General features: G+C 41.5%; 1 protein-coding gene across 1 annotated transcript in view; it reads left to right on the top strand.

Moving 5' to 3' along the window:
- LOC134393279 (collagen alpha-1(XXVIII) chain-like) overlaps positions 1-25624 on the top strand; it is a 55128-nt gene extending 29504 nt beyond the window's left edge. The window contains exons 15-36 of the mRNA XM_063118308.1: positions 83-151; positions 243-311; positions 604-672; positions 1758-1829; positions 4468-4536; positions 5195-5266; positions 5926-5994; positions 6742-6810; positions 6913-6981; positions 8229-8297; positions 9087-9155; positions 10747-10815; positions 12195-12263; positions 13637-13717; positions 15234-15269; positions 17146-17182; positions 18149-18706; positions 19188-19426; positions 19539-19629; positions 19718-19846; positions 20346-20537; positions 25605-25624. Coding sequence (XP_062974378.1) covers positions 83-151; positions 243-311; positions 604-672; positions 1758-1829; positions 4468-4536; positions 5195-5266; positions 5926-5994; positions 6742-6810; positions 6913-6981; positions 8229-8297; positions 9087-9155; positions 10747-10815; positions 12195-12263; positions 13637-13717; positions 15234-15269; positions 17146-17182; positions 18149-18706; positions 19188-19426; positions 19539-19629; positions 19718-19846; positions 20346-20537; positions 25605-25624 — 2286 coding nt within the window. The remainder of the gene's footprint in view (positions 1-82; positions 152-242; positions 312-603; positions 673-1757; positions 1830-4467; positions 4537-5194; positions 5267-5925; positions 5995-6741; positions 6811-6912; positions 6982-8228; positions 8298-9086; positions 9156-10746; positions 10816-12194; positions 12264-13636; positions 13718-15233; positions 15270-17145; positions 17183-18148; positions 18707-19187; positions 19427-19538; positions 19630-19717; positions 19847-20345; positions 20538-25604) is intronic.
- Positions 25625-26281: the final 657 nt, after the last annotated feature.

Here is a 26281-nt window from a genome sequence, read left to right as displayed (position 1 = left end):
ATAGCAAATGGAAGATTCATTCATTTATAAGAGATGACGTATATCTGCACATGGTAGTACGTAACCACACTTTGTTTATCAGGGTGAAATTGGCCCACCTGGTTTGCCTGGGCCTATTGGATTACCTGGTGTTGGAATTCAAGGAGAGAAGGTGAGTTTTGTTGTGTGTAGGTTTTAAAAGCTTCTTATTCTATTTTGAGGGAACTCTTTCCATAGGATGATAATTCTGACCTGTTTTCTAGGGAGTAGAAGGCCCAAAAGGACCACCAGGCCCAAGAGGACCACCTGGACAGGGGTTACCTGGACCAAAGGTAAACAAATTCAACTGTAATAAAAACTGTGACTGCTTGATTTTTAATATCAAACATAATTGGCAAGAGATGGCTTATTTTCACTGTCTTGCTTGAAAGCAGAAGTAGGCCCCAAGTCACCAATGGTTTAGAATTTATTTTTATCATTTCAATTTTGCTAAAATGGGAGTCCCTGTATTGACACGTTGCCGTAGAATCGCCAAAAATGAAAAACTCAGCAAAGATTCATCTGTGCTTTCATTGCTGTAGCAGCTGGAGCTTTTCAAATATTTTGCTTCTGTTGTTGTTTAAGGGTGATCAAGGTTTGCCAGGAGAAACTGGAGCTCCAGGAGACAGGGGTCTTGGAGAACCTGGTGCAAAGGTAAGATATTATTCTAAAAGTTGTATATTAAAAATGCTGATAAGCTTTCCCATTCAATTATTTGAAAATCATAGTATAAATTTCACTAAATATAAGCTGAATAAACTTTAAGAACCCAGTGTGTTCCCCCGTCTATTAACAGATAATGGTCCTAATCCAGATATAGGCATACTTAGCAGTAGGGTATTGTGGGTATCTAACAGAAGGTGCTGTCATCTTAGAAGGGCATCTCCTTGGGAGGTTTGGGGAACCTGAATTCAAGCACCCCAGTATCAGGAATTGCATAAGCACACCTTGGTGCTGAAACTTTACTGATTTTATTCCGTATTTGGGGGTGAGGGGAGTTAGCAGTTGTACAGAAGCAGCTGAGAGAGAATAAGCAGAGTGTCCTTACAGTTACACCAGGAAGCAGTGAAAGTAAAAATAGAATAAAAATTCCTGGATTTGCGTGTTGGCCACAACGGCTGTTATTAGCAAATAAAGGAAGCTTGTGTTGAAGAAGCCAAGCAGTCCAGGGGACTGTCTGTATGCACAGAAAGCCCCGGGGTGCTGCTGCATCGATTATACAACGCAGCAGTCACCTCGCAGCCATCGTGAGGCTTTTCTGCAAAGCTGCAAAGAAAAAAAGTCAGGGACTTTCCCCGACTTTTTTCTCTGGAGTGAGGCAAGCACAGCACATCTGCCGTCTATCCTCATGGCGGAGGCATGGCCAGGTGGATGGTAACCCCTGAAGGGTCACCATCTGCCTGGGCAAAGAGCAGGGGGCAGACCAGACCACCGGAAACCCCGCGCTTTTGCTGCTGCGTTGGGATTAGCCACTGCCAGCCTGAAGCAGCAAAAGCGCTGGGTTTTGCTTATCGTGGCAGCAACCCACCACCATATAGGCAGCCCTCAGGATCATCATTGGTGAAGTCCCATTTCAGGGAGTTTGTGTTGCTACAAGACCAGGTATTAGATTTAGAAATCCAGCACTGGGCACTACTGGCCTATTCCCTGATCCAGTGTGGGATGCTCACGTCATCCTTTCTGGACGTGGGCTCATATCTAGACACTTTACCAACTTGACCCTTTCTCATTTACATCAGGGGGAACCAGGTTCTTCAGGGCTGGCAGGCCTACCTGGCCTTCCAGGAGAAGATGGAGCACCAGGACAAAAGGTTTGTCTCACTGCATCAAACTTGTCTGCTTCTCAGTTCTGACAGAATGTCTTCAAAGTGCCATCCAGCAGATTTTCCCTGGTGGTAAATAGCCTGGTAAATCTGGGCTACTTTCATTTATACTCAGAGATTAATTTTGTGTGCTTTATCAGCTCAGCAAAAAATGGGGAAGGAAACTCCAGATGTTACTAGCAAATCATTTTTTTATTCTTGGCCCAATCCATTTTGGATTATAAATCCTTCAGGGGCACTATGCATAATATACTACAGAGAATGGAATAATAAATGAGAATATTTTACTCCAACAAGGTTAAAAACAATATTAAAAGCAGATATAAAAAGCCTATCTAATACAAGTTAAAAGATTTAAATAAGTGTGTAAAACACTTCTTACATACTAACAAAAAGCCATGCTCTTACAATTTGTGAGTACTATGTGCAGCAATCATTTACAAGACAAATGGTATGTTTTATTTTTTGTATGTATAAAAGCTGTTTGTGGATATTATTGCAAAGGTTATATTACATTTTTGTATATATGAAAGCTGTTTATTTTTATTTCCACATAGTTTATGCATGAATAATTTGGTAAAGTGATGTTTTTTCTCCCCCTACCTCACAGTTTGCAAACCTCCACAGGTCTCTTTGTTATTATTCAGTGGTGGGTTCAATGACGCAGATAATTAGTAATTTTTCTTTGGGTTGTTCTGCTTAAAACTGCTTTGTCCTATAAATGTTTGCTGTATATATCAGTTACAAATTGTAAGAGCATAATGTTTTGTTAGTGTGTAACTTGTATTGGAATATATATATATATATATATATATATATATATATATATATATATCAATCAGCTCTTAATATTATTTTTAACATTGTTTGATTAGAATATCATCCTTCACTATTCCATTCTCTTTTGTATATTATGTATTGTGCCCCTGAAGAAGGATTTTTAAATCCAAAACGTGTTGGGCCAATAATAATAATAATAATAATAATAATAATAATAATAATAATTGCTAGTAGCATCTTGAGTTTCCTAAGAACATAAGAAGGGCCCTGCTGGATCAGACCAAGGGTCCATCTAGTCCAGCACTCTGTTCACACAGTGGCCAACCAGCCATCGGCCAGGGATCAACAAGCAGGACATGGTGCAACAGCACCCTCCCGCCCATGTTCCCCAGCTACTGGTGCACACAGGCTTACTGCCTCGAATACTGGAGATAGCACACAACTCATCCCCCATTTTTTACTGTTTGTGGTGCTATCCCTCTTTTTGTGCTTCTGGTTTTGATGATTGAACTTGCGTTAACGTCTTGTTATTAAAGTACATCATTTGGGGCGAGGGTGCGGATCTGTATAGCTGTAGGGCCAAAGCAGAAGAAGGCGTGCTACAGGGATGCCTTTAGCATCCCAAACCCTTGATGAAGGCCCCTGAGCTGGGTCCTTTGGGTTCCAGAAAGAATAAGAATGGTCCACAGTAAACCCAGTGAAGAGTGGTCGTCACAATGGCTCAGCCACCTAATTCACAAATAGCATCACACATTTGTGGCATGACTTGGGAGATCATTGATTTGGGCCACAGCTGGGATATGGAAAAGTCCTCCTTTTCTGCTTTTATGGGTTGCTATTAATGGCTTCAATCCATCAGTACATGAGAGGACGTCCACTCATGCAACAGGACATCTCCTTGTTCTCCTCCCCTTTGCAGCCTCCCACACACATTCCAGATCTGCTCCAGAGGGTCCCCAATGGTCCATGGCATATTTGGGGTTGTGTGTGTGGAACTTGTAGAGGGGAAGAAAAAAACTGTTCCGCCAGCAGTTTCTGTTCTACTGGTGGATGGTCAGGATTGGATAAAATCCGATGAAACCAGTTACCAATGTAGTTCACATACTTTGGAAGGGCAGGTATGGCCATCTACATCTGTTTGGGATATTGTTTGATGGAATGGATTAAGCAAGCGGAAGGAAAGTTACTTTTTATTTGCCCTGTGCTTTCATGATAGAGGGAATGCTAACTCAAGTAAGTAAATCAGAAAATAACATTTATAAATCAAGAATATATATCTATACATATTCCAAGAACAGATATAAGTACATAAAAGATGTACCATTTATATAGTGCCTGAAATACACCATCTCATTATAATTTGTGCAACTAACCTTTAAGGGACATCAGGTCTCCATATTACTGAGAAGCTGAGGATGCAATCCTATGCATGTTTAGACAGGAAAAAAGCCCTAAAGCTCCCAGTATGGGTAGCTGGGGAACGTTGGGAGTTGTAGGACTTTCTTTTGTCTAAGCATGCATAGGACTTCTCTGTAATGCACCATTTATGTGGGAATAATTTCAGTCAACTATTTATTTTGTTTACTATTAGCATTTATATACTGTCTTATCAGCTAAAAAATCATCAAGGCAGTCTATATTTTAAAACAATAAAAACAAGAATATTAAAAATGGTAAAAACTTTTCTTTAGGCCGTCTAGTGAGTTTATGGTGAAGGGGAAATTCCTTGTGAGGGCTTTCCTTATTCGTAGATCAATCTCTTAGCCACTAGCCTTCATCAGTACATATCTAACTCTATCTATCTATCTATCTATCTATCTATATCTGAACACTTTTTCTGTTGCAGGGAGAACCAGGGTTGCCTGGCCTCCGTGGTCCAGAAGGTGCTCCTGGGATTGGAATACAGGGTGAAAAGGCAAGAACTTGTTTCTTAGTTGGTTGTGGTACTATGATGCCTGGCTATACATTAGTATAGCTTGGTTATGTCTTAGACAGCAGATTTCACCAAACTTCTGAAAAGTGGGTGGTGCAGGCCAAGTGGAATTTTAAGCAGGGAAGCAGTGGGCAATAAGCTTCCATTCCCACATGCTACTCTTCTCCCACAACCCTCATCCCAGCCACTTCTTTCTTAGGTGGGTTTTGAGACTGGAATGAAATCGAGTGAGGAGTAAAACATGGGGAGAGAAATGGCAGGAAAGAGTTCAACCCCTGCTAGTACTCACAGCTTCTCTTGAACTCACTCCATGCATCTTCCCCCTTTTCTCTTCCCCACTGCACCATGTCCCAAATCTGCTCCAGAGGGTCCCCTAACCCTCTGCTGCAGATTTTGAGGGCACGGGGGAGGAGGCATGTGCTGCAGGAGGAGGAGGGCACATTCCCCTCCTGCCGTGTTCTGCGAGCAGAAGCAAGGCAAAGCAGTACCTCTTGTATATGTTCTGATGCCCACATAGATCTCCTGTGCCAGTAAAGTTCCTAATTTCTCTTGCATGTGCCACAAAAATGTTTAGTTTACTTTTGTGTAAAGCGTCTACTAAAAACAAACCAACAAACCCTTTAATAACTTTTCCCCCCAGGGTGATCAAGGTCAAAGAGGTATACGTGGATTATCAGGACCGACTGGAGCACCAGGACCTGCGGGGGCGAAAGTATTGCTTTATTGTTGTTTTTTACAACCATGTCTGGTGTCTGAGGTTCATGAGGTTGGGGCCGCTGACTAGGCCCACACTAGCCATGACCTATGTCCCATAGTCTGCCCTTTCTTAGGTTATTTGCAATGGGAAGAGAGCTGCTATTAGTGCCAACTATTCATTTTTAGCTGTTTTCCTCCCATTGCAAATAGCAGGTACAAGGTACAGCAGCAGAGAATCTCCTGTGCTGGTCTGGCTTGCCCCCCACCCCTTCCGTGCTGGTAATTTATTTTTAAGGACTCAATTACACAAGGACAAACTATCAGGTCAAGTTTGACCCTAAGGGTGTCATCACATGTCGGTAAATCGCATTTGCGTACCGTTGCTTCTCCACCCACTCATTTGTCCCTCATTACTTCCTCTTTTGAAAGAGGAAGTCAACAATGTGCATGTGGCCCATTCAGATCTTAAAAAAGAAATGGTAAACTATTTAAAGAACTTTTTAAAACGTTTAAAATTAGCATAAATTATAGAGCTGCAAAATCCAGCTTTCTTTTCCAAAGATTTTTGAGTTACTTCGGCAGAAGTTTGATGTTATGTATTTTTAACCACAGTGGCTGAATTTGGATGTCACTTTATATTCTTTTGAAAACCCATTGTTTTGTTTGTTATGGCAGGGTGAACCTGGTGCCCCAGGGCGTCTTGGGATGCCAGGTCTTCCAGGACGAGCCATTATGGGACCAAAGGTAATTGCTGTATTTCTCTTGTTTTACAATACTCCCCACATCAGTGGTGGCATCATAGGATATTGTGAGGAGCCTGTTGTGAGAAGCCTGCACAGGTGTCAGGTTTTGCGAAAGATTGTGTTGTAATAGCTTCAAAGAATTGTGGGCCTGGTTCACCCAATACTTCTGTCTTGCCTCTTTCTTCCTGGTTGTAGACTCAGGCCATACCTAGACAAACCGATATCCTGGGGATCGCCCCAGGATCGCCCCGGGATCATCCCTATGCCTTCACATGATGCACAGCACATCCCGGGAGCAGGGAGGGATGATCCCTCCCTTGGCCCGGGATATCACCCTACCCATTTTTCCTGATTTTTCTGCAGTCTCGGGATGATCCCGAGGCCGCGGACTGTGTGGCCTGCCATCGCTGGTATGTCCCGGCTCCACACGAGTAACGCAAGGAGCCGGGAACCAGGCAAGGGGCACAGAGCTCCTCAGGAGTTCTGTGCCCATCGGGGGTGGGGGGGAGCGCGAGTTTTTTTAAAAAAACTTACAATTTCGGTGGAGTGCTCATGCGCTCTTTCTCCTTTAAGAAAAATAAATCCAAAATGGCGGCTGCAATGTCACGCGTTGCATGTAAATGAGGGCGACGATCTCGTAATCATAAAATTGCGAGATCGTCACCCTCCGACTCCCTTGTCTAGCCATGGTCTCAGTATTTGTCATGATTTCATTGATTTGCTGCACATCTTCTTTTTTTAATCAAAGGGTGATATTGGATTGCCTGGACCTCCTGGACCAATTGGAGAACAAGGAATAGGGATTCCTGGAGCTAAGGTAATAACTCTGTTAGTAAACACATATATAAAGTAGAGAAATACATATATACATCTAACAAACAATTGTAGGAGAATACAAACATTCTCTTTTTCCACAAAGGGTGACCGTGGACATCCAGGCCCACCTGGACCATTTGGACCAAAGGGAGATGGCTACCCAGGCCCACCTGTAAGTATCCAAATACATTTTGACACTACGTAAGTGGACCACAAGTCCCTAACTTGTGCTAATGACATCGCAGAGGATTTATCTGAGATCATAGAGAAGGAGAAAGCCTTCGCTTTAACGTGCACTGGATTTCAGCTCCTGGCAATGAGGTAATAGGCCAATTTAGACATTACTTCCTACCGTTCACCTCTGCATGCATTGAGACCAGGAGTGGCCTTCAGTCTTGTGTGCCTTCACCCTGCCCTTTTCTCATGCCCAACTCACCCAACGGGAGGATCTGTAGCCAGTGGTAACAGCACCTGCTTTGCATGCTGAAGGTCTCAAGTTCAATCCCAAGCATCTCCAGGTGGGGCTGGGAAAGGCTCCTGCCTGAAACCTTGGAGAGCCATTGCTGCCTGTCATTGACGATATTGGGCTAGATGGAGTTTTCCTATGTTCCATTTATTAGGTTCTATCCAATATTAGTCCTGCTTAGAGTAGACCCAATAAAATGAATGGGACTTAGTCATTTCAATGGGTCTGTTCTAAGTAGGGCTAGCATTGGATACAACCCATATATTCCAAAACAGGCGATCAGAGAGTTATTTGAAAATGGAATTTCTCTTCCTCTGAGGTAGGGAGGAAGGGCATGGGCGTGATCACCACTCATGATCTCATCACATGCGGCTTGGGAATTTCCAAACAGGCCACAAAATTTCCAAACAGGTCATTTGGATCAATTTTCACGAGTTCCATGTGTGATATTGAAGTGGAAAATATAACTTGTTATTACAAACCAAGTTATTTTCCATTAACCTGCCTTAATAGGATATTCCTGGCATTATTATGCAGATTATGCACAGAGGTCCGCCTGGCGCCTACACTGTATTCTTTTCGTCGCCAGCTGAAGACCTTTTTATTTTCTCAGTATTTTAATACCTAATTTAACTTAAATTTAAATGTTGCTGTTTTAATTCTGTATTTTAATCCTATATCAATTTCTGCTGTGTGGTTTTATCTTGGTTGTGCTTTTTATATTGTATTTTGTGTTTGGGTTTTTAGATTGTTGGTTGTTTTATCATGTTCCTCATGGTTTTAATTTTTGTGAACCGCCCAGAGAGCTTCGGCTATTGGGCAGTATAAAAATGTAATAAATAAATAAATAAATAAAAATATAAAATTTTGAGTGCTGTACCCTCATGATAAGGACCATCGCAGATATCCTCTTAAAGCAATTAATACTTAATCAATTTACTTTCCAATTTCAGGGTCTTCCAGGTCTTCCGGGAGTTCCTGGGGAGCTAGGTCCTGAAGGGATCGGACTACCTGGGCCTAAGGTACAAACTGGCAATTCAAAATAAAATGATTGTTTCTGGGTTGATTTATCATATGTAGTTTGAAAGGGCTGTGAAGCTTCCTAACTGATTTCCAACTAATTATTATTGATTAATGATAATTAATTGATAGTAGTGTTTTTTTTCATAAATGTACTAAAATTGTTAGTAAAGGTCCATTACTTAGGGTTCTTAGCTAAATCATAGCTAATACATACCAGCCCAGGATATTGTTTTTAATAGTTATGACATGTTGGTGTTTGTTAAATGTAATGAGCAATTAGCACAGCGGCTTTTACAGAATCATCAGGTTCACACAACATGACAAGCTAGAGTGTGGGTTGTTGAATCGTGGGTTGTTGTGTTGTGTTTGAACTCAGCTGCGCTAACAAACCATGGTTTGTTAACCACGAACAACCAACAGTTCACAACTCAACAACAAACTATGGGTTCTCTTTGTGGGTTGTTCATGGTTAACAAACCATGGTTTGTTAGCATGGGTGGATTCACATAATACCGCAACCCATGGTTTAATGACAGCCTATGGAACAACCCACACTCAGCCCATACTGTGGCTTGTGTTGTGTGAACCCAGCCAACATTTCATTTAGTTATGTTGGTCAGCTTTTTTCCTGCTGAAAAAGATAGCAATGAGTTCCAGAACTTAGGGTAGGATCTTTGGATTTTGATTCTGACTAACTTGTTTTCCTGAATTTTTCTTTTCCACGATGATCACTGAGTATGTTGTTATTCATCATCATCATCGTGAAAATTTTGAAAATAATTTTTTAGGGTGATCCAGGTATGAGAGGACCAGCTGGTCCCCTAGGCCCACCAGGAGAAGGCCTTCCAGGACCAAAAGTAAGTTACAATTACATCTCAAATTGGACATTGCTTCTCACAAATGTCTTCTCTATATTTATGTAATTATGTACTTCTTCACACAGCACAGTTAAATTATGGAACTCACTACCACAATATGTAGTGATGGCCACCAATTTGGTGACTAAAAGGAGGTTGGATAAATTCCTGGAGGCAAAGGCTATCAATGGCTACTAGCCTTGATGGTTTATGTGCTATCTCCAGTATTCAAGGCAATAAGCCTGTGTGCACCAGTTGCTGGGGAACATGGGTGGCAGGGTGCTGTTGCACCAGGCCCTGCTTGTTGGTCCCTAGCTGACGGCTGGCTGGCCACTGTGTGAACAGAGTGCAGGGGGGGGATCTACACTACTGCTTTTAAAGCACTTCAAAGCGCTTTGAAAACGTTTTGAAACCTGTATATGCAGTGTGTCCTGGGCCCCAACAGTTGTCAAAACTGTTATAAAGCGCTTTAAAGCAGTAGTGTAGATCCCCCCTGGACTAGATGGACCCTTGGTCTGATCCATCATGGCACTTCTTATGTTCTTATGTTAACCTCCACATTCATTTAGGAATAAGTTAATCTCATAAGTAATAGGCATTTTGTTAATGAAAAGACTAATCAAAGTGCTAATCAAAGTAATGTATGAGACATTGTACAGCAGTGGAGATCTATCTGGGCTGACTCCTAATGTTTATTATATACATAGATTATATTCATAGACAGAAATCATTTTTTTAAAAATGGCAAGTCTAAGCCAATCCACTTTCCCTTTCTCCACTGACCTCTTGGAGTAACCTGAGATAAGTGATGTAAGGATTGTAACTTAAAGCTGCAATCAAATATCCACTTATCTGGGAGTAAGTCCTACTGAAATTAATAGACCGACCTCTGAGTAGATACGCATAGGATTTTACTATATGCTACTAATTTTAAACATAATTACTTGGAAATAAGTACCAGTAAAATAGTATGATACGTCTTAGCATATATATGGTTAAGATCAAAGTGAAAGATACTGGCTGGGTCGTCACACCATGCTAACCCATGCAAACAACCTACTGTGCGCCTATCAGATGATCAGGCAAACAAGCTACACAGAGTAGTTTATTTCACACACACCCTTGCTCATACCCCTCCAGTAGTCCTTCCGCCCAGCTGGGCAGATATCTCACTTTCCTTTGTGGTGGGAATATATGACAGGAGCAGCGGCAGCGTTTTTGGGTGCTTTTGCCAAGCAGCTCTGTAGGCGATCTCCATAATCCACACATCACGTCACAACAAACAACAAACCAACCGTAGGTAAAATAACCCTTACTGAAGACTGTGGGTTCTCAGGGTGGCTTATTTGCAGGAAATAACCCACCAATGTGGGGTGGGGGGGACATCCCACAGACAGCATGCTAATCCATGATGGGTTGTTCTGGAAAATAAACTATCATGGGTTAGCGTGTTGTGTGAACCCAGTCATTGACTGCTAGGAGCCTCTTGGATCTTATACATTTCTTAGACAGAAGTGACATGAAATGTGGTGGCTGATCACATTCTTGCAGGCATTTATTTCTAAGGATGCTGTACTAATTTTTCATGCAGGGTAATGTTGGCCGGCAAGGCCCACCTGGAGCTTTGGGACCTCCTGGTGAAGGTATCCAAGGATCTAAGGTATCAACACTTCTTATATTCAGTATCCACATGTAACCAAGGAGCATGGCAGGGTGGGTGGGCAGAAGCTGATTTTTACAATTTGGAGGAAATAGAAAAGAGATTCTTTTGTTTTAGTTACATATTGTTATACATTGTTTAGTTGTACATTGGAGGGCCAGTGAAATAATATACCCAGTTTTTCCACCATGAAGTGGAAATCTAGGTGGAATTCAGGTTTATGAAATAAATTCCAGTCAATTTTGTTTGCCCTACCATCATGTATCAGCAAGCCTTAAAGACAAAGCATGCTTGCTAAGCAAACAGTGGCTGGCCAGCTAAATTCATGTTGCAAAGTTCCCTGTGCATCTCCACAAACATGATGGTAATCAATCCTCAGAAACTGTAGGGTAGACACAGCTAATTATATTTCTTGCTGGTAGATGGACAAAAACATTGATAATGCATTAGACTGGCACCATTTTGGGCAACAGTAGCTTTAATGGACACACATTTTATGGATTCCCCCCCCCCCCAAAGATGCACATTGAAAGTGCTTGGAATAGCTGTATTTTCGCTCTGTTGCAAAAGATAACTATTTCACTTGGATGTAGCCTTTTCTCACTTTTTGAGCATCTGTTCTTAAGACCATTATATGTGGCATGCCTTTTGATCCATGTTGATTCCAGTAAGAAGTTCAAGTAAAAAAGCCAAAATGAACCCAATTTCATTTGGAACAATTCAGCATCAAGAGCCATTTCTTATGGAGCAACGGCCATTTATTCCACATTAGCATATTACCTCACACATTGCAAGACAACTGCTAGCTAGGACTTCACTCTAATTAGTATTGTAAACATTGGAGCCACTTTCATGTCATAAAGGGTTGTGTTGAGGAAGGTGGAAAAAAGCAAGAGACATCACCAAAAAGAAAATGAAGTAGTGCATAGGTGGAATCTATCACCATATTTCTCCCCGTAAACCCAACCCTAATCTCTTATTCAAGGTTTCTTGCTCCTGGCTGGAGCCCTTTTTCACTGCCTGCTTCATTCCTCACAGATCATGAAGCTGTTATTGAATTATTACTGAAACTATTACTGAGTCTAATTCTTTGTAAATAAATCTATTCAGGTTTTAGCTCACTTTTGTGTCGGGTAAGGTGTTACTTTATTTTGTATGCGCTATAAAATCAAGGTGTTCTGGCTAAATGAAGATTCTAGAAACACATTCCAATGTATATTTATGTTTCATAGGGCAGCTTGAATAAAATTATTTTCTTTTTTTTTAATTTTGCACTTTTAATCAATTTTATGTAAATAATTAAGATTAATTAAGATTAATTAATGATAGAAAATTTTAAAGTTAAAAAATGCCAACAATTTCAATTTAATTGCCATTAGGGTGAGCAAGGAATTCAAGGCATGCCAGGACCCCGTGGACCCCCTGGAGAAGGGCTCCTTGGACCAAAGGTATGGGATGGAAATGGAAATGTGAACCGCCCAGAGAGCTTCGGCTATTGGGCGGTATAGAAATGTAATAAATAAATAAATAAATAAAGGAAGGAAGCCTTATACCTACCACCTAGTTGAACTGTTTGGAGTTCCTCATACTCCATAAAAAAAGAAAGAAAGAATGGGATTCTATAATGTTGTGGATATTTTAGAGCAGGAGTGGGCAGACTTCAGGCATACAGGATACACTTTGTTGTTTTGCTAGAACCCCTAGATCCACCAACCCAGATCCAAGTGAAAAACATTGGCTATACCTTAAGGAACAAAGTGCCTTTGAGCACATGCTCAGCCCACGAATTTGTTTTATTACCAGAACCACAACTGAGCTATTAGCCTTGATACACATGAATCCTATCCTTATTTTCTACAAAACGTTCAATTCAGCAGCCAAATTTGAGGTGGAGGAGCCTTTTTCGTTTGTTGCTATTATTAAACTGGAACACAGAAACACTTGCCAGTTTGTGCAGATTACCTAGAGAAGTACCAGTAGATCCTGATCTACCCAGGCTTCAACTTAACGAGCACGGGATGAGAGTGCATTGCTGTTAAAGCTTAATCACATCTAGTGCTTCCCATTGCTTCTTCTGTTGCTGCTCCCACGTGGCTTCCAGAAAACAGGAAGTAATTAGCCCCCTTCAGTCCAGTAGGAGAGAGCAGTAACTGGACTTAATGAGGGTTTTTTTTGTGGCGCAATAATGGCCGGAAGGGGTGGAAGACATGTGAGAGGCAGACAACATCATGTGAGTAATTCGCAAGTGCAGTAAAACGCTTGTCGGATGGAGCTTTATTCTCCACTGCATGATGAAATCGGGTCTGCTCCTTCAGTGTTATACGGCAGACTTAGCTATCCCTAAAACCCGGAAAAACATACTTCCAGGTGGGGGGCGGGTGGAAGTAATAGCTCCCCCCATTATGTCCACTGTTCTGAGAAGAAGGAAAAATCCCAAGTTATCCAGGGCAGAATCTGAAGGGAGAATGTGCACATTTTTGGAGAGAGCATTTATCCATTGCTTTGTATACTAAAGCAAGCCGGGTTGGGTGGGGGGATGTCTAAGGTGGATGGATAGGCCAGATTTTGGACTTTAATTATGTGTTGATGTGCTCAGTGGTCAAGAAACCAACTAGATGGACCAGTCCCATTAAGTCATGAGTTTTGTATTATTTTAGTTTGAGAATTTCACAGGTATTTGAGAGTTCCATAAATAGTGTCAATTTCAGTAGCACAATGCACAATGATTTTTGGAACAATGCTGTGTAGCCTTTCCCATTGGTCTATGGAGCGTCTGGCTACAAATAGGATGTTTTACAGAAGTTATATAACTTATTCCAAGGGTGATCGTGGAGCTGCTGGTGAAAGAGGAAGAAAAGGCGAGAAAGGCAACATGGGTGATCCTGGTTCAGTTGGAGAACCCGTAAGTATCTTTCACTACGTTGCCTTCAAACATATTGTTAAAACCCTTCAGATAAATTCACCTTACATATTAGCAGCCCTTGTTCCAAGTAAATGATATGCAATGTATATAAAAACATTAAGCTCCTTTCCCTCCACCCCACCATTTTGAAACAGATGTTTCCATCTTAGGGAAATGTTCAGACAACTAAACAGTCACTGGGTTCTTCCTTAAAGCACTAAAGCAAACCTTAGTAAGAGATAATCAGAATGGAGAAACTTTCTAATTGATAGCTTTGTTCGAAAAAGGGTGGGAAGTTCTCCCTGTGATTTGTTGAATAACAGATTTGAAAATAGGGGACAAAAATTCAGAATAGCCTCTTACAGGATTTGTTTTATTGTAATGGTCAGCCAGCGCTTGCCAAATTCTTCCCTACTTTTGTCCAGGTGTGCTGCTGTAAACACACTGTGTCATTTTGTAATCATCTGATTAAGACTGCCTAAGAACACTGGAATTAGCTTCTTTGGAATTATCTGTTTTATATATTAGGGATGTTGCAGCAGAGAATTCTAAAAGTACATTGTTCTAAGAACTGGAGTTACTGCCTATCTGGTAAATAGGAAGGCAATGAACATGAGCTCTTAATACATGTGATTTTACTCACAAAGAGTTTTACATCTGAATGTGTCTAGTTTTCATTTAAAAAGTTACCCATCCTTCTACCAAAGTCCTGTCTACAGTTACACATTCACTAAATGAGTGATTTTTTAGCACACTCATGCTTGGCCACTCATGGAATTTTGCAGATCATTTGATGACAACATGAACCTACAGTATGTCTCCTGCTCTTTCCCCCGGTTATTCCGTTTGGGAAAAAAAACTTGGATACCCTGATTCTTCTGAAATATCTCAGGATTTCCTACTGTGTGCAGCCGAAGTTGTGCTACAAAATGCCCACTAGGGCTCTGTCCCATTCAATACTATGAGGAGGGGAAGTTTTCAATTATAGACCATGGGGTTGTCCCTTTCCCCCTGTGTAATTCGGCTCATTACAATTGTGTGAGAGAAACAGGAAGCAAAGAGCCGGGAAGCAAACGTGATTTCCCTTTAATCTAAAGAAGTCCTAACTAACAGATATAAGGAAAGGGAAGGGCTGTAGCTCAGTGGTGGAGCCCCTGCTTGCATGAAAAATGTCCCAAGTTCGATCCCCGGCTTCTCGAAGTAGGACAAGGAAAGCATCCTCCCTGAAACCCTGGACAGCCACTGCCAGTCAGTACTGGGCAAGATGGACCGAGGGTCTGACTCAGTATTAGGCAGCTTTCTATGTTCCTAACTTATTTTTAAAGAAAAGCAGCTAACCACACGTTACATACATTTGAATCCTTTGTATGAAAAGCTGCAAGAAAGTGAGGAGTTTGGAGTAGAGAAACAGCAAGCAAGCCCTTATAATGCTGTCTTACAATGGTTTATAACACAGCTGATAGAATCAAAACTTACTGATGAATTGGGAATACTAAAGTAATGATTATCATTTTAGGGCAAAACTGGACCAAAGGGAGAGCAAGGCCTAACAGTAAGCAAATAAACTTTTTGAAATAAAATGTATTTTTACAATATTGTGTTAGTTACCCCATATGTCACATAACAATTATGAAACGGGGGGAGGAATGAATGCTGTTTTGGAATTCAGAAGATTTCTTGGTAATTTCATCGACAATGAAAGAAAGAGAACTCAAAGTACAGTTCTCTTCCAGACTCAGAAACAGAATGGTTTCATTTAGAGGGACCAGGAGATCAAAAAACACTGCGTATGTATGTATTTATAGTCCCGCTGTATACCATGGGCTCTTAGTAGCATACAGCAGTTTGTTTAAATGTTAATATTTCTGCCCCCAATGGGTTTACAATCTAAAGAAAACAAATAGTTTGGGAGATAAAAAGGGCCAAATGAAATAAAAACAAATACATAAATGTATGTATTATGTGTACAAAATACATACATTGTGCACATAAAATCTTTTTTAAAATATCGCAAAAACAGTAGAGATCAATACAGTTGTATAATGAATTAGATCAAAAAGGCATTCAAAGGGCAGCATTTTTGATGGCAGGCAGGCACCTATTAAATGCCTATTGGGGCGGAAAATGCTGCTAAGCAAGGAGCAGATCTGGGGTGGGTGAGTTGCTTGCACTGCTTTGTCCTCAGCACACATTGCTGCCTGTCTGGTGCTCCTCCTTCAGGACTCTACTGGTGGGTCTAAACCTACTCATCGGCCTGAGCTCATTTGTCCTCCTTGCCCCCACCTTGGCAGTGGGGGGGTCTGCACCACAAGGCCTCAGGCTTCTGAGTTGGCGCTCCTTCTCGGCATTTGCACAGGAAGGAGCACCAACATGGAGTTGCTGCTGTTGCTGCTGCCAGACCAAACACCGAGGAGTGGGGAGGAACAGGGCAGCCGGCTCTCCTCCCTCTGACCTCCCTCTGGCTGCCCCGTTCCCCCCTTTTAAAAATTCTGTAAATTCCTCTCCCACCATGGCATCAGGTTATCCCGATGCTGAGGAGGAAGCGCGGGGGTTCTGGAAACCCCCACACACACACTTCCTGGTGGAAGATGACCAATCACCAATTGTCTTTCACCAGATTGGCCCCAATGACAGAAGAGCCCTACTGACCTCCCTCCCATTGAAAATGTCAGGGTAAGCGCCCAACTTTTTCAATGTTCAGCTTTGCGGGAAAGCCCTTTGGTGGCTGTGAAGCTGAATCTGCGTCATATAACTGATGCAGCGCAGATCCACAGCCACTGCGGAGCTTTACCCTGCCCCCTATACAGACAGCCCGCTGATCTATGTGCTCAATGGGATTCTAAAGACATCCCGTATTAGACAACTCAAGAAAAATAATGTCTGAATGCAAAAATAATTGGCTACAGTTGGATAATCCCATGGGAAATGCAGGTAGTGGTTCCCACACACTAAGGGCACAATCCTATGTATGTTTAGATAGAAAAAGGTTCTGCAACTCCCAGCATTCCCCAGCCAGCAAAATTATCGGGAATGCTGAGCGCTGTAGGACTTTTTTTTTTGTCTAAACATGCGTAGCTTGTGCTCTAAAATGTCTTCATTAGGGGGAATGAATCTATATGTTAAGAAATGTGTTGCAGCATCTGGTTGGAATTATATTCCTCTTAATACCTTATATTTAAAAGGAGTTCTTTGCATCTACTACTAATGCTTCTTAAGCCATGATACACTGAAGCATTTAACCATTCATTGAATGAGTCAAAACTGAAGTGTTTAACTTTGATTGCGTGAAAAATATTGACAATCCCTCTAACAATAACAAATGCCTGAAAGTTCAGATATGCTTGGCAGAAGCCTTATTGTAGATTGCTGGATATAAAACAGTTCTTTAATAACATATATGTACACTTTAACTATTTTTTCTAACCTAGAGAGAAGATATCATTAAATTGATTAAAGAGATATGTGGTAAGTTTTTAGCAAGCCTTACCATTCTGATCCTATGGCTGTTCATTATTCTGACCCTTTACTCTTTTCCCTGAACCAGGACATTATTATTGGAGAATATCATCAATGGCTTGCATATATCAAATTAATTTAAAGAAATTAACACTGAAATTGTGTAACACCCCCCCAAAAAGGGTTAGGATTAGAACTTTTCTACAGAGCAGGCACTGAACATGCAGAGTTTTTCTAATCAAAAAGCAGCAGTGTCAAAAAGTTCAGTCTACCCACATCTACGCTCTCTCAATCCAGGGCCAGATTGTGACCAGCCTGGATTATGATCAGTTGGGGCAGCCAGTCAAAAGTTCTTAGTGATTGGATATGAGCTTCTACTTTCTCCAGCAATGCCTCCATTTCTCACTGTGAAAACAATGAATCTCAAATTAGCAAGAGATAATTTGTACATCTCAGTCAATGCTAAGGTCTCTATTAAAACCATCAAGTAGTTTACTGGACTCTGTTTCATCCCATATCCTACATCTGTCTTGTCTATGAGGAATGTAAGGCATTCAAACCAGGCTGTTATTTTATTTTAAGGTAATTATTTATTACATGTCTATACCACCCATTAGCCAAAGCTGGCTGGTTCACAAAACAAAACTTAAAATTATAAAATATGATAACATTGTAAAATATAATATCAAAATCATAAGTTTAAAACAGAAATAAAACCATGATAAAAGCCAGCAGCAGTACAAAGACCTAAAAACAAACTAACATGTTTATTTAAAAATGAAGGACTAAAAAGCCTGGGAAAATAAAAAAAGGTCTTTACTTGGCGCTGAAAAGATTGCAATGTAGACACCAGGACTCCCTGAGGAGGGCATTCAATAACAGAGGGGGCCCATCATCAAAATGCATTTTATTAACAATGTAGTGCTCATATACATTACACATATGAAAGATTTATCTTATGGATTGCTTTTGCAGGATGCGGTATTAAATGCAAGGAGATACCTATGGAGCTTGTGTTTGTGATTGACAGCTCCGAAAGTGTTGGCCCAGAAAACTTTGAAATAATCAAAGACTTCGTCACAGCTTTAGTCGACAGAGTAACTGTAGGACGAAATGCTACCAGAATTGGTCTTGTCCTCTATAGCCTGGAGGTTCGGCTTGAATTTGGACTCAATAGGTACACAACGCAGCAGGATGTGAAACAAGCTATCAGGAAAATGTTATATATGGGAGAAGGCACTTACACGGGTACAGCCATCCGCAAAGCAACACAGGAAGGCTTTTTTGGGGCTCGAACCGGCGTGAGGAAAGTTGCCATAGTCCTAACAGATGGCCAAGCAGATAAGAGAGAAGCCGTGAAGTTGGATATTGCTGTCAGAGAGGCTCATGCAGCCAACATCGAAATGTATGCAATTGGAATTGTAAACACTTCCGACCCAACACAAGTTGAATTCTTACGTGAGCTGAATCTAATTGCGTCAGACCCTGACAGAGAACATATGTATCTCATAGATGATTTTAATACTCTTCCAGGTGAGCATGGCACTGAAAAGATGTACTTGACCCATAGGCCACCTTCAGGTTAAGAGGCCCTGGGTTCGTGTATTTTGGTGTTTCCACTCCGAGAATGTCCTCTCTGTGCCTGACTAAAGTCTAGAAAATGTAATAGTGGAGGTATATAGGAAGCACATATTTCACTCATAAATGTTGTCCCTCGAAACTATAAAGCAGTTCACTGCGCACACGCAATGGATACATGTGTTTTACACATTTGATCCTAAGCATTCCTAGCCAGAGAGTAAATTGTAGTCCAAAGTTCCTTGAGGGCACCAGGTTGGGGAAGGCTGCTCTAAAAGCTATCACAACATCAAAGAAATAATCGTTACTTTATTAAAAAAATGTTGGAACATAGTCAAAATTAAAATTACATGAATCATCTTATTTCTTGACTAAAATTTGTATATTTTTGGCGTCTAGGATCCTTATGGGCTTTTCTTGTCTTTTTTTTTAAAAGCTTTGGAGTCCAAACTTGTTAACCAGTTTTGTGAAGATGAACATGGTGCCTTAATATATAACCGAATTGGAAATGGAGGAATAAATGGACCATCTATCCACTCAGTATCTTCTCATTCTTCGCAATACTTATTGCATGCTAACAGTAATAATGGACCATCAGTTCCATCAAATAGATATGAAACACCCATGAAAGAGAATTCCATAAACCTTGGCCAGGTTTCTCAACCATTAATCCCGGTACTCATTAGATAGTGGATATTTTCTGAATTCTCTTTTTACTTGCAGTAATCGTGTTGTCCTTAAAAATTGTCTTTGTGTATTTAAATTAACAGAATTGTATTTGTTTCAGGCCAAAGAACAGCCCAGGATATTTCACGGGAACTATGAGGCGGTGCCAGAGGGAGATCATTTCCCATTCTTGTCTCCTGATAATAGCAAAGGTAATTGTATTCATCGTCTAGTTCCTAACTGGACATGCCCCACAATCCTCCATTTCAAACGTTTTCTTTCTAACATTATACCCTGTAGTAGTTTCATCAGCATTGCCATCGGCATCATCAGCATCACCACCTCCACCGCTGCCATCTCTAACAACAGAAAAAACGTTCCCACCTTCACATTCCTCAGCTTCTTCCATGCCACCTACGCCAAAACCAGGTCATTATGCATATCAGTTTTCAATATGTTCTTTTAATATACACATTAACACTATGAATCACTGGGATGTGTTTACTTACTATATGTTTATATAGTCAGTAAACACATTCCAATGAATTATAGTTTTAGGATGTGATCAGGTGATTCACAGGGATTAGGGAATGCCATAGGTGACAGGAAGGCAAATTGAGTTGTTGATTGGTTCGCTTTTATAGAAAGGATTCTCAACCTTGTCTAGTCCTGCTACTATTTCCACATCTGCCAAGATATCTTTCCCTCCGTTAGACTTGAGCACCTACCGCTGCAGAAACCAAGGTCAAGAAGAGTCTAGTATGGGACTTAGAGTAGCCCATCCTGAACTTGACAACTTAGAGAAAATGGCTACATGCATTTCTGAGATATAGCAGTTCTCAAGGAAACTTGACATGATTCAGTTGTGTTTTTTTTGTAAAGTACCATACTGGGAACAAATATGTTTTTTTTGTTTGTTTGTTTTAAGAAAATATCCTGAACCCTCCACAATGTAAATTAAGATTAGATCAAGGACCGTGCCGTGTGTATATAATAAAATGGTACTATGATAAGCAAGCCAATTCTTGTGCTCAGTTTTGGTTTGGTGGCTGCGATGGAAATGATAACCGCTTTGATAGCGAAGAAGCCTGTAAAAAGACCTGCGTATTTTTCTCTGGAGGTAAGAATCAACAACTCTTCCTACAGGTAACCACCCCCACCTCCGCCGGTTTCTTCTTGCATTTTCCAAAAGAAGCCTGCGCCGACAGTCCCACTCTTTCAAACAACACTTTAAGGGCTTCATGGTCAGGGAGAGGCCCACATTACACATGTTTATACGGCTTATTTTTCTGAGATCAGAGCCTCAGTAACCTTACTGAAAGGTTACCCATGAAAGATTAATTCTGCCTCCTTGTACGTCTGCATTACACAAGTTGTGATTTGTGCCACAGAGTCCGTTGCATTCTGTTAGTAGTCCCATTGATATTCTTGGGCTGCAAAATAACTGTGAGGGACGGGGTGAGGGAAAGACTCTGGGACCTGGGGGCTGTCTATAAGCACTCAAAGCCCCACAGTGGCTGCGAATCGGCACTGCGTCAGTCATATGACGACAATGCAGGTTTGCATCCGCTGTGGGGCTTTTTTACATGAAGCTGCATGGTAAAACAGGCGGGGACTTACCCTGACTTTTTCTGTGGGAGCAAGGTCAACCTGGCTCTTCTGCTGTCTGATCTCACTCTGTGGCCAATCCGGGGGTGGGGTGGGGGGCAGCCCTGGCGGATGGCAACCAGCAATTGGTTGCCGGATGCCAAGAAGAGGACGGGGGTGGGGGGTGGCTCCAGTACCCGGATGTCCGCCAGAAACCCTGTGCTCCCTCCTTGGTGTTGAGACTACCCAATGCCACCCCCACAGGAGCGAAACCATGGGGTTTAGGGGAAATGTGGCACCAACTCAGTGCCATGAAGACAGCCCCCTGGTCAGAAGTAAAGCAGCAGTTGGGGCTCCCTTGAGGAACTCCTCTCTTTTTTCCCCACTAGCTCCAAGCAGCAGCTGGAGAAACAAATTGCTCTGCTGCTGCCCTTTGAGTCATTGTTTTGAGCAGGTCGGAACTGCCCTGTCCCCTTCTTCCCCACCTCCCCAGCCTTCCCATGGACTTGGATGAAATGATGCTTTCACCTTCCCATTTGCTAGACAGCCTTCCTCAACGTGGTGCTGAACTACAACTCCCATTTATTTATTTAAAATATTTATATCCCGCCCTATATCACTAAGATCTCAAGGCGGCGTACAGATAAAAATATACAGTATAAAACAATAAATATACACAGTTAAAAACAAATTAAACCATGATCCAAGTTAAAACAATATATAATTTAAAAGCAATAGATACAGTTAAAACAATGTGCCAGTGAGTTTAACCATCAAAGGCTTTGTTAAAAAGCCATGTTTTTACTTGTCGTCGAAATGCAATCAATGTTGGTGCCAGTCGGGCCTCCCAGGGGAGGGCATTCCACAGTCGGGGTGCCACCACAGAGAAAGCCCTCTCCCTTGTCCCATCATAACGTATATGTTGCATTGGTGGGATGCGGAGAAGGGCTCCTCCAACAGATCTAAGGTCTCGGGCAGGCATATATAAGGAGAGGCGCTCTCTCAAGTATCGAGGTCCCAAGCCGTTTAGGGCTTTAAACGTCATTACCAGCACCTTGAATTCCAACCGGAAGCGTATAGGCAACCAGTGCAGTTCCTTTAAAACCAGTGTTATGTGGGCTCTGTAAGATGTACCTGCCAGCAGTCTAGCTGCTGCATTTTGCACTAGCTGCAATTTCCGCATCGTCTTCAAGGGCAGCCCCAGGTAGAGTGCATTGCAGTAGTCTAATCGGGAAGTTACCAGTGCATGCACTACTGTGGCTAGGTTGTCCCTGTCCAGGAAGGGCCATAGCTGGCGGATCAGCCGAAGCTGACCCCAAGTACTCCATGCCACAGAGTTCACCTGGGCCTCCAGTGACAATGATGGATCAATGATGGACCATTATCCCCAGCCATCATGGCCATAGGTGATGGAAGTTGCAGTCCAACACACCTGGAGGGCACCAGGTCCAGGAAGACTGTTCTGGACTATACAGGCAAGTAGACTGTACTGAGTCCCCCTTTTCCTCACTCTCTCTCTCTCTGTGGCCAGCCACGCAGAGCCCCAAAGCTGGTCCCTTTCATCTACCCCTTCTCTTCAAGTCTCAATCCCCTGCAGGCCAGGCATGTTGTATTGAGGGGGCCTGCAGAACAGCCAGCACATAAATGCACCTAGCCTAACATTTTAAAAGTGGTTTAATTGTAATACTGTACAATTGGGCAATACTAGCTTCGAACTTTTCCTCGTATATCAACAAGTACAAATGCTGAAGTTTTTCTTTGGAAAACGGAAGCTGAATTCAGGGAGTGGGGCTGAAGACCCCCAAAGGGGCCTCCTCTTCACAGGCCCCCTTGTGGGCACAGCTCTACCCCTCAGGCAATCCCTTGGCCCATTCCCAGGTCAGCCAAGGATTAGAAAACTGTGCCCATCCTTTCCTCATAGGCAGTTACAGAAGAAGCCACTTTTGTGCTCCCCAACCTCCCCCACTACAAGGTGAGTTCCCATGACCAGAAATGGGAGTGTTCGCAGCTGGACTTCTTGAGTGGGCCTGGAGCTAGGCAAGAAAGTAAGGCTGATGATGGGACTCAGGAGAATAGAGAGCATTTGCATGAAAGGAATCTTTATTATCTCTCTACACAGATCCACAGATGTTCATGCAGCTAATGATTGAGGAACCTGTCAGATGGATGTTTAGAACTGGCTAGGGAAAGGGGTAGAGAGCGGCAGAGAACATTTAAATGGGAGAGTCCGTTCAAAAAGCATGAGGAAAAACTGCCTTAAACACTGGTTTGTAATCGTGAACTCGTGCATACAAGTGATAATATGCATTGGGGTTTCTCAGGGCATTTCCCTCCAAACAGCTGCCCTTGCTGAATTCCCAGGTTGGTGTATGATAAAAGGCAGCTTGGAGATTCAGCAAAAGATGCTGCAGAAGGAAAACTAGCCAAGAATTTCAGATATTGCACAGTATAGAAATGTTATACATACATACATACATACATACATACATACATAGATAAATGATATAAGCTCCAGTAGTTGGTTGTATCGGACACTTATACATTGTTGGATTGTAGTCATGGCTTTTAATCACATGTTTATTAAGTGGTGAAATGTCAGAATAGCTGTCAAAGTGGCTAGCTGTCTTATAAATGGTGCTTTCATGGATTACACTATGAAAAGTGTGTTTATAATAATTGGAAATTAGTAAATAGGTTTTGGACACATCACTTGGTTTCATTTTGCTTGACTTGATAGATTCATATTTATTGGTATAAATTATATAACTTGCCCTGTTTTACAGATATCTGAAGAAGGATATTAAGAGATGTCCACCAAGCAGAATTCAACAGAAAATAGGTTTTTTTAGCCAAGAAAGAAGTTGTGCATATATATCAGGATCTTTTTATATCTTTGTACTTAATTAACAAGAGGACAGATTGCTATGCCCAAACTGCTTATTATAGTGTAATCCTACAAAAATCAGTGGGACAGTCTGTATCCTACTTCTGAAATGTTAAGTCCCTTACTGGGTTCATTTGACAGTGCATGCTTTGTAGATTGTAAAACAGCACCAAAACAGAAATGCTGGATCATCTATGCCTCCACCACCTACAAAAGACCAAATGGCCCATTAGTCTTACTACAGCACAATCCTGTGCAAAAGTAGCCATGCCTAAACTAATCAAGTTCAGTGGGTTTAGGTGTGCCTGAATGTGCATAGGATTGGGCAGACTACCAACCTGAAGTTTACCCAGCCCTCTATGAGAAGGTTGGCAGGACTAGAAGTTTGGCTCCCTTAAAACCAAACTACATGTTGTCTTGGCAAATACTTGTTCCCAAACTGGTGGAATGTGAATATGGGAGAGGCACTTGCAAGCAAAGAATTAGTGCGTTGGAGAGGTGTTTAACCCTCTCATGCCCACCTAATCTCACTGCCCCAATGAAGGTTGGTTTTCCTGTCAGGCCTGCTTCCAGGTTCAAAACCCAGTTGGAGCAATAAATGCCCAGGGGAGAGGGGTTGCCAATTCTCTCCTGCACAAACACCTCCTCATTGGAATCATGATGGAAATACAAGGTTAGAACTGCATCTTTTCCTGGTAGCATGTAGTTCTACCCTTAGGAATCTGGTAAGCTGCTGGATAATAGGTTTGTAAGGAAATGAGACAGATTCCTATAAGATGGTGCCCCATAGAGCTATCTTAATGTCCCTAGCTGACTCCAAGAACATCCAAGGGTTTTACCCTTAAAAGCAGCCTAAAAATAATTTAAACTAAATAAAAAATTAGGAGTTGTAGCAATCTATAATGGTGGTTACACCTTTCTTCATACACACGCTAAAAGCTCCACGATGTTCAAAAGCTTCAATTTGGCTGTGGACTATTCTGGAGTAAACGTCTGAGGATTGCCAACTATGTTTGAATTGCATGTAAATGTTTCTCAGGTGTAGAAATTAGATACTACTTTAAGGGTGAAATCTTATGCACACTTCCTTGGAATAAATAAAGCGGTACTTCTGAGTAAGAATGACAGGATTGCATGAGTTAATCCTGAAAACGTATTTGACAATAGCAAATAATTTCTTAGTCCACTTGCATCACTTTGGAAACTAATTATTACATACGTTTGGGCATGTTACATGACTTCTTTTTGCTTCAGACAATCTCTCTCTGTTTCCAAGCATCATAAATACATTACGAACTAGAAGCATATCACCCCATAGTGTTGCAATTATGCCATCCTTTATTTGAAGTAGTTATCTTTTTTTGTCTGGTGAAATTCCCCCCACCCAACCTGCCTATTACCATATGCAATATGGTATGAGACAAAGGTATAATAAACTGTTATCAACATTCAGTCTGTCAAAAACCATAAGGTGGAGGAAACTCCAGTGCTACACAGGTATTCCCTGTAGCTGCGCTTACACTATGATGCTAATACAATTACATGTGATATCTAAAAGCACCCCATAGTTGAAAAGAGGTAAGAAATACATTCTTGTAACACAGATGTGTTACAAGGCCATTATAATGATTCAGAAAATATGTGATTTAGGCTTTCACCTCGGATGCATTTTATTTATGATCAATTAAATCACTTAATGTTTCATTTTTTCCACAGGATTAACAGACATGCTTTGAGCAAAACCTAGAGCAAAGCACAATAGAAATTGAATCCTTTTTAAAATATGTTAAGAACAGTTAATGATGCCACAGCTAGCATAACATAGTTGAATTCTGAAATAATTTTTGAATTTTTAAAACTGTGAATTTCAGATTGTGTGAGTGTGTGTGTGTGTTAGGGTTTAAACAAACCCAGGGGCATTTTCTGACTTTACCTGTAGATAATGGCACTTCAAAGGAAATAAAAGATTTTTCTTTCATGAGGTCAGTGTACAGAAGACTTTGACAGTTCAGGCTTGGCACTGCAGGTTTAAATTTTTCATGCAGGCAGCATGGCACAATTAATTGTAATGCTACCTAAGTATTACCAAAAGAATTTACATATTAATATGCCCCAGCAAGTCAGGATATAAGTGATTAGAATGTGTGTACCATTATTGCATCACAAAACGATTGCTTCGTTAATGATGTGCTGGCACTACAGAAAGATACAACTGTTTCAAAATGATGTATCAATTTCTGTTAACACTGTCAAATGCAAAACAGGCACATAGGGTGCACTCCTATAGACGCTTGGACAGAAAAAAAGTCATACAACTCCCATAATGCCCCAGCCAGCCATACTTCCTGGGGGATGCTGGGAGTTGTAGGACTTTTTTTTTTTTGGTCCAAACA

Source organism: Elgaria multicarinata, chromosome 2 (genome assembly GCF_023053635.1).
Source record: "Elgaria multicarinata webbii isolate HBS135686 ecotype San Diego chromosome 2, rElgMul1.1.pri, whole genome shotgun sequence".
NCBI classification, from domain to species: Eukaryota; Metazoa; Chordata; class Lepidosauria; order Squamata; family Anguidae; genus Elgaria; species Elgaria multicarinata.
This window is presented reverse-complemented; position numbering and strand designations above follow the sequence as displayed.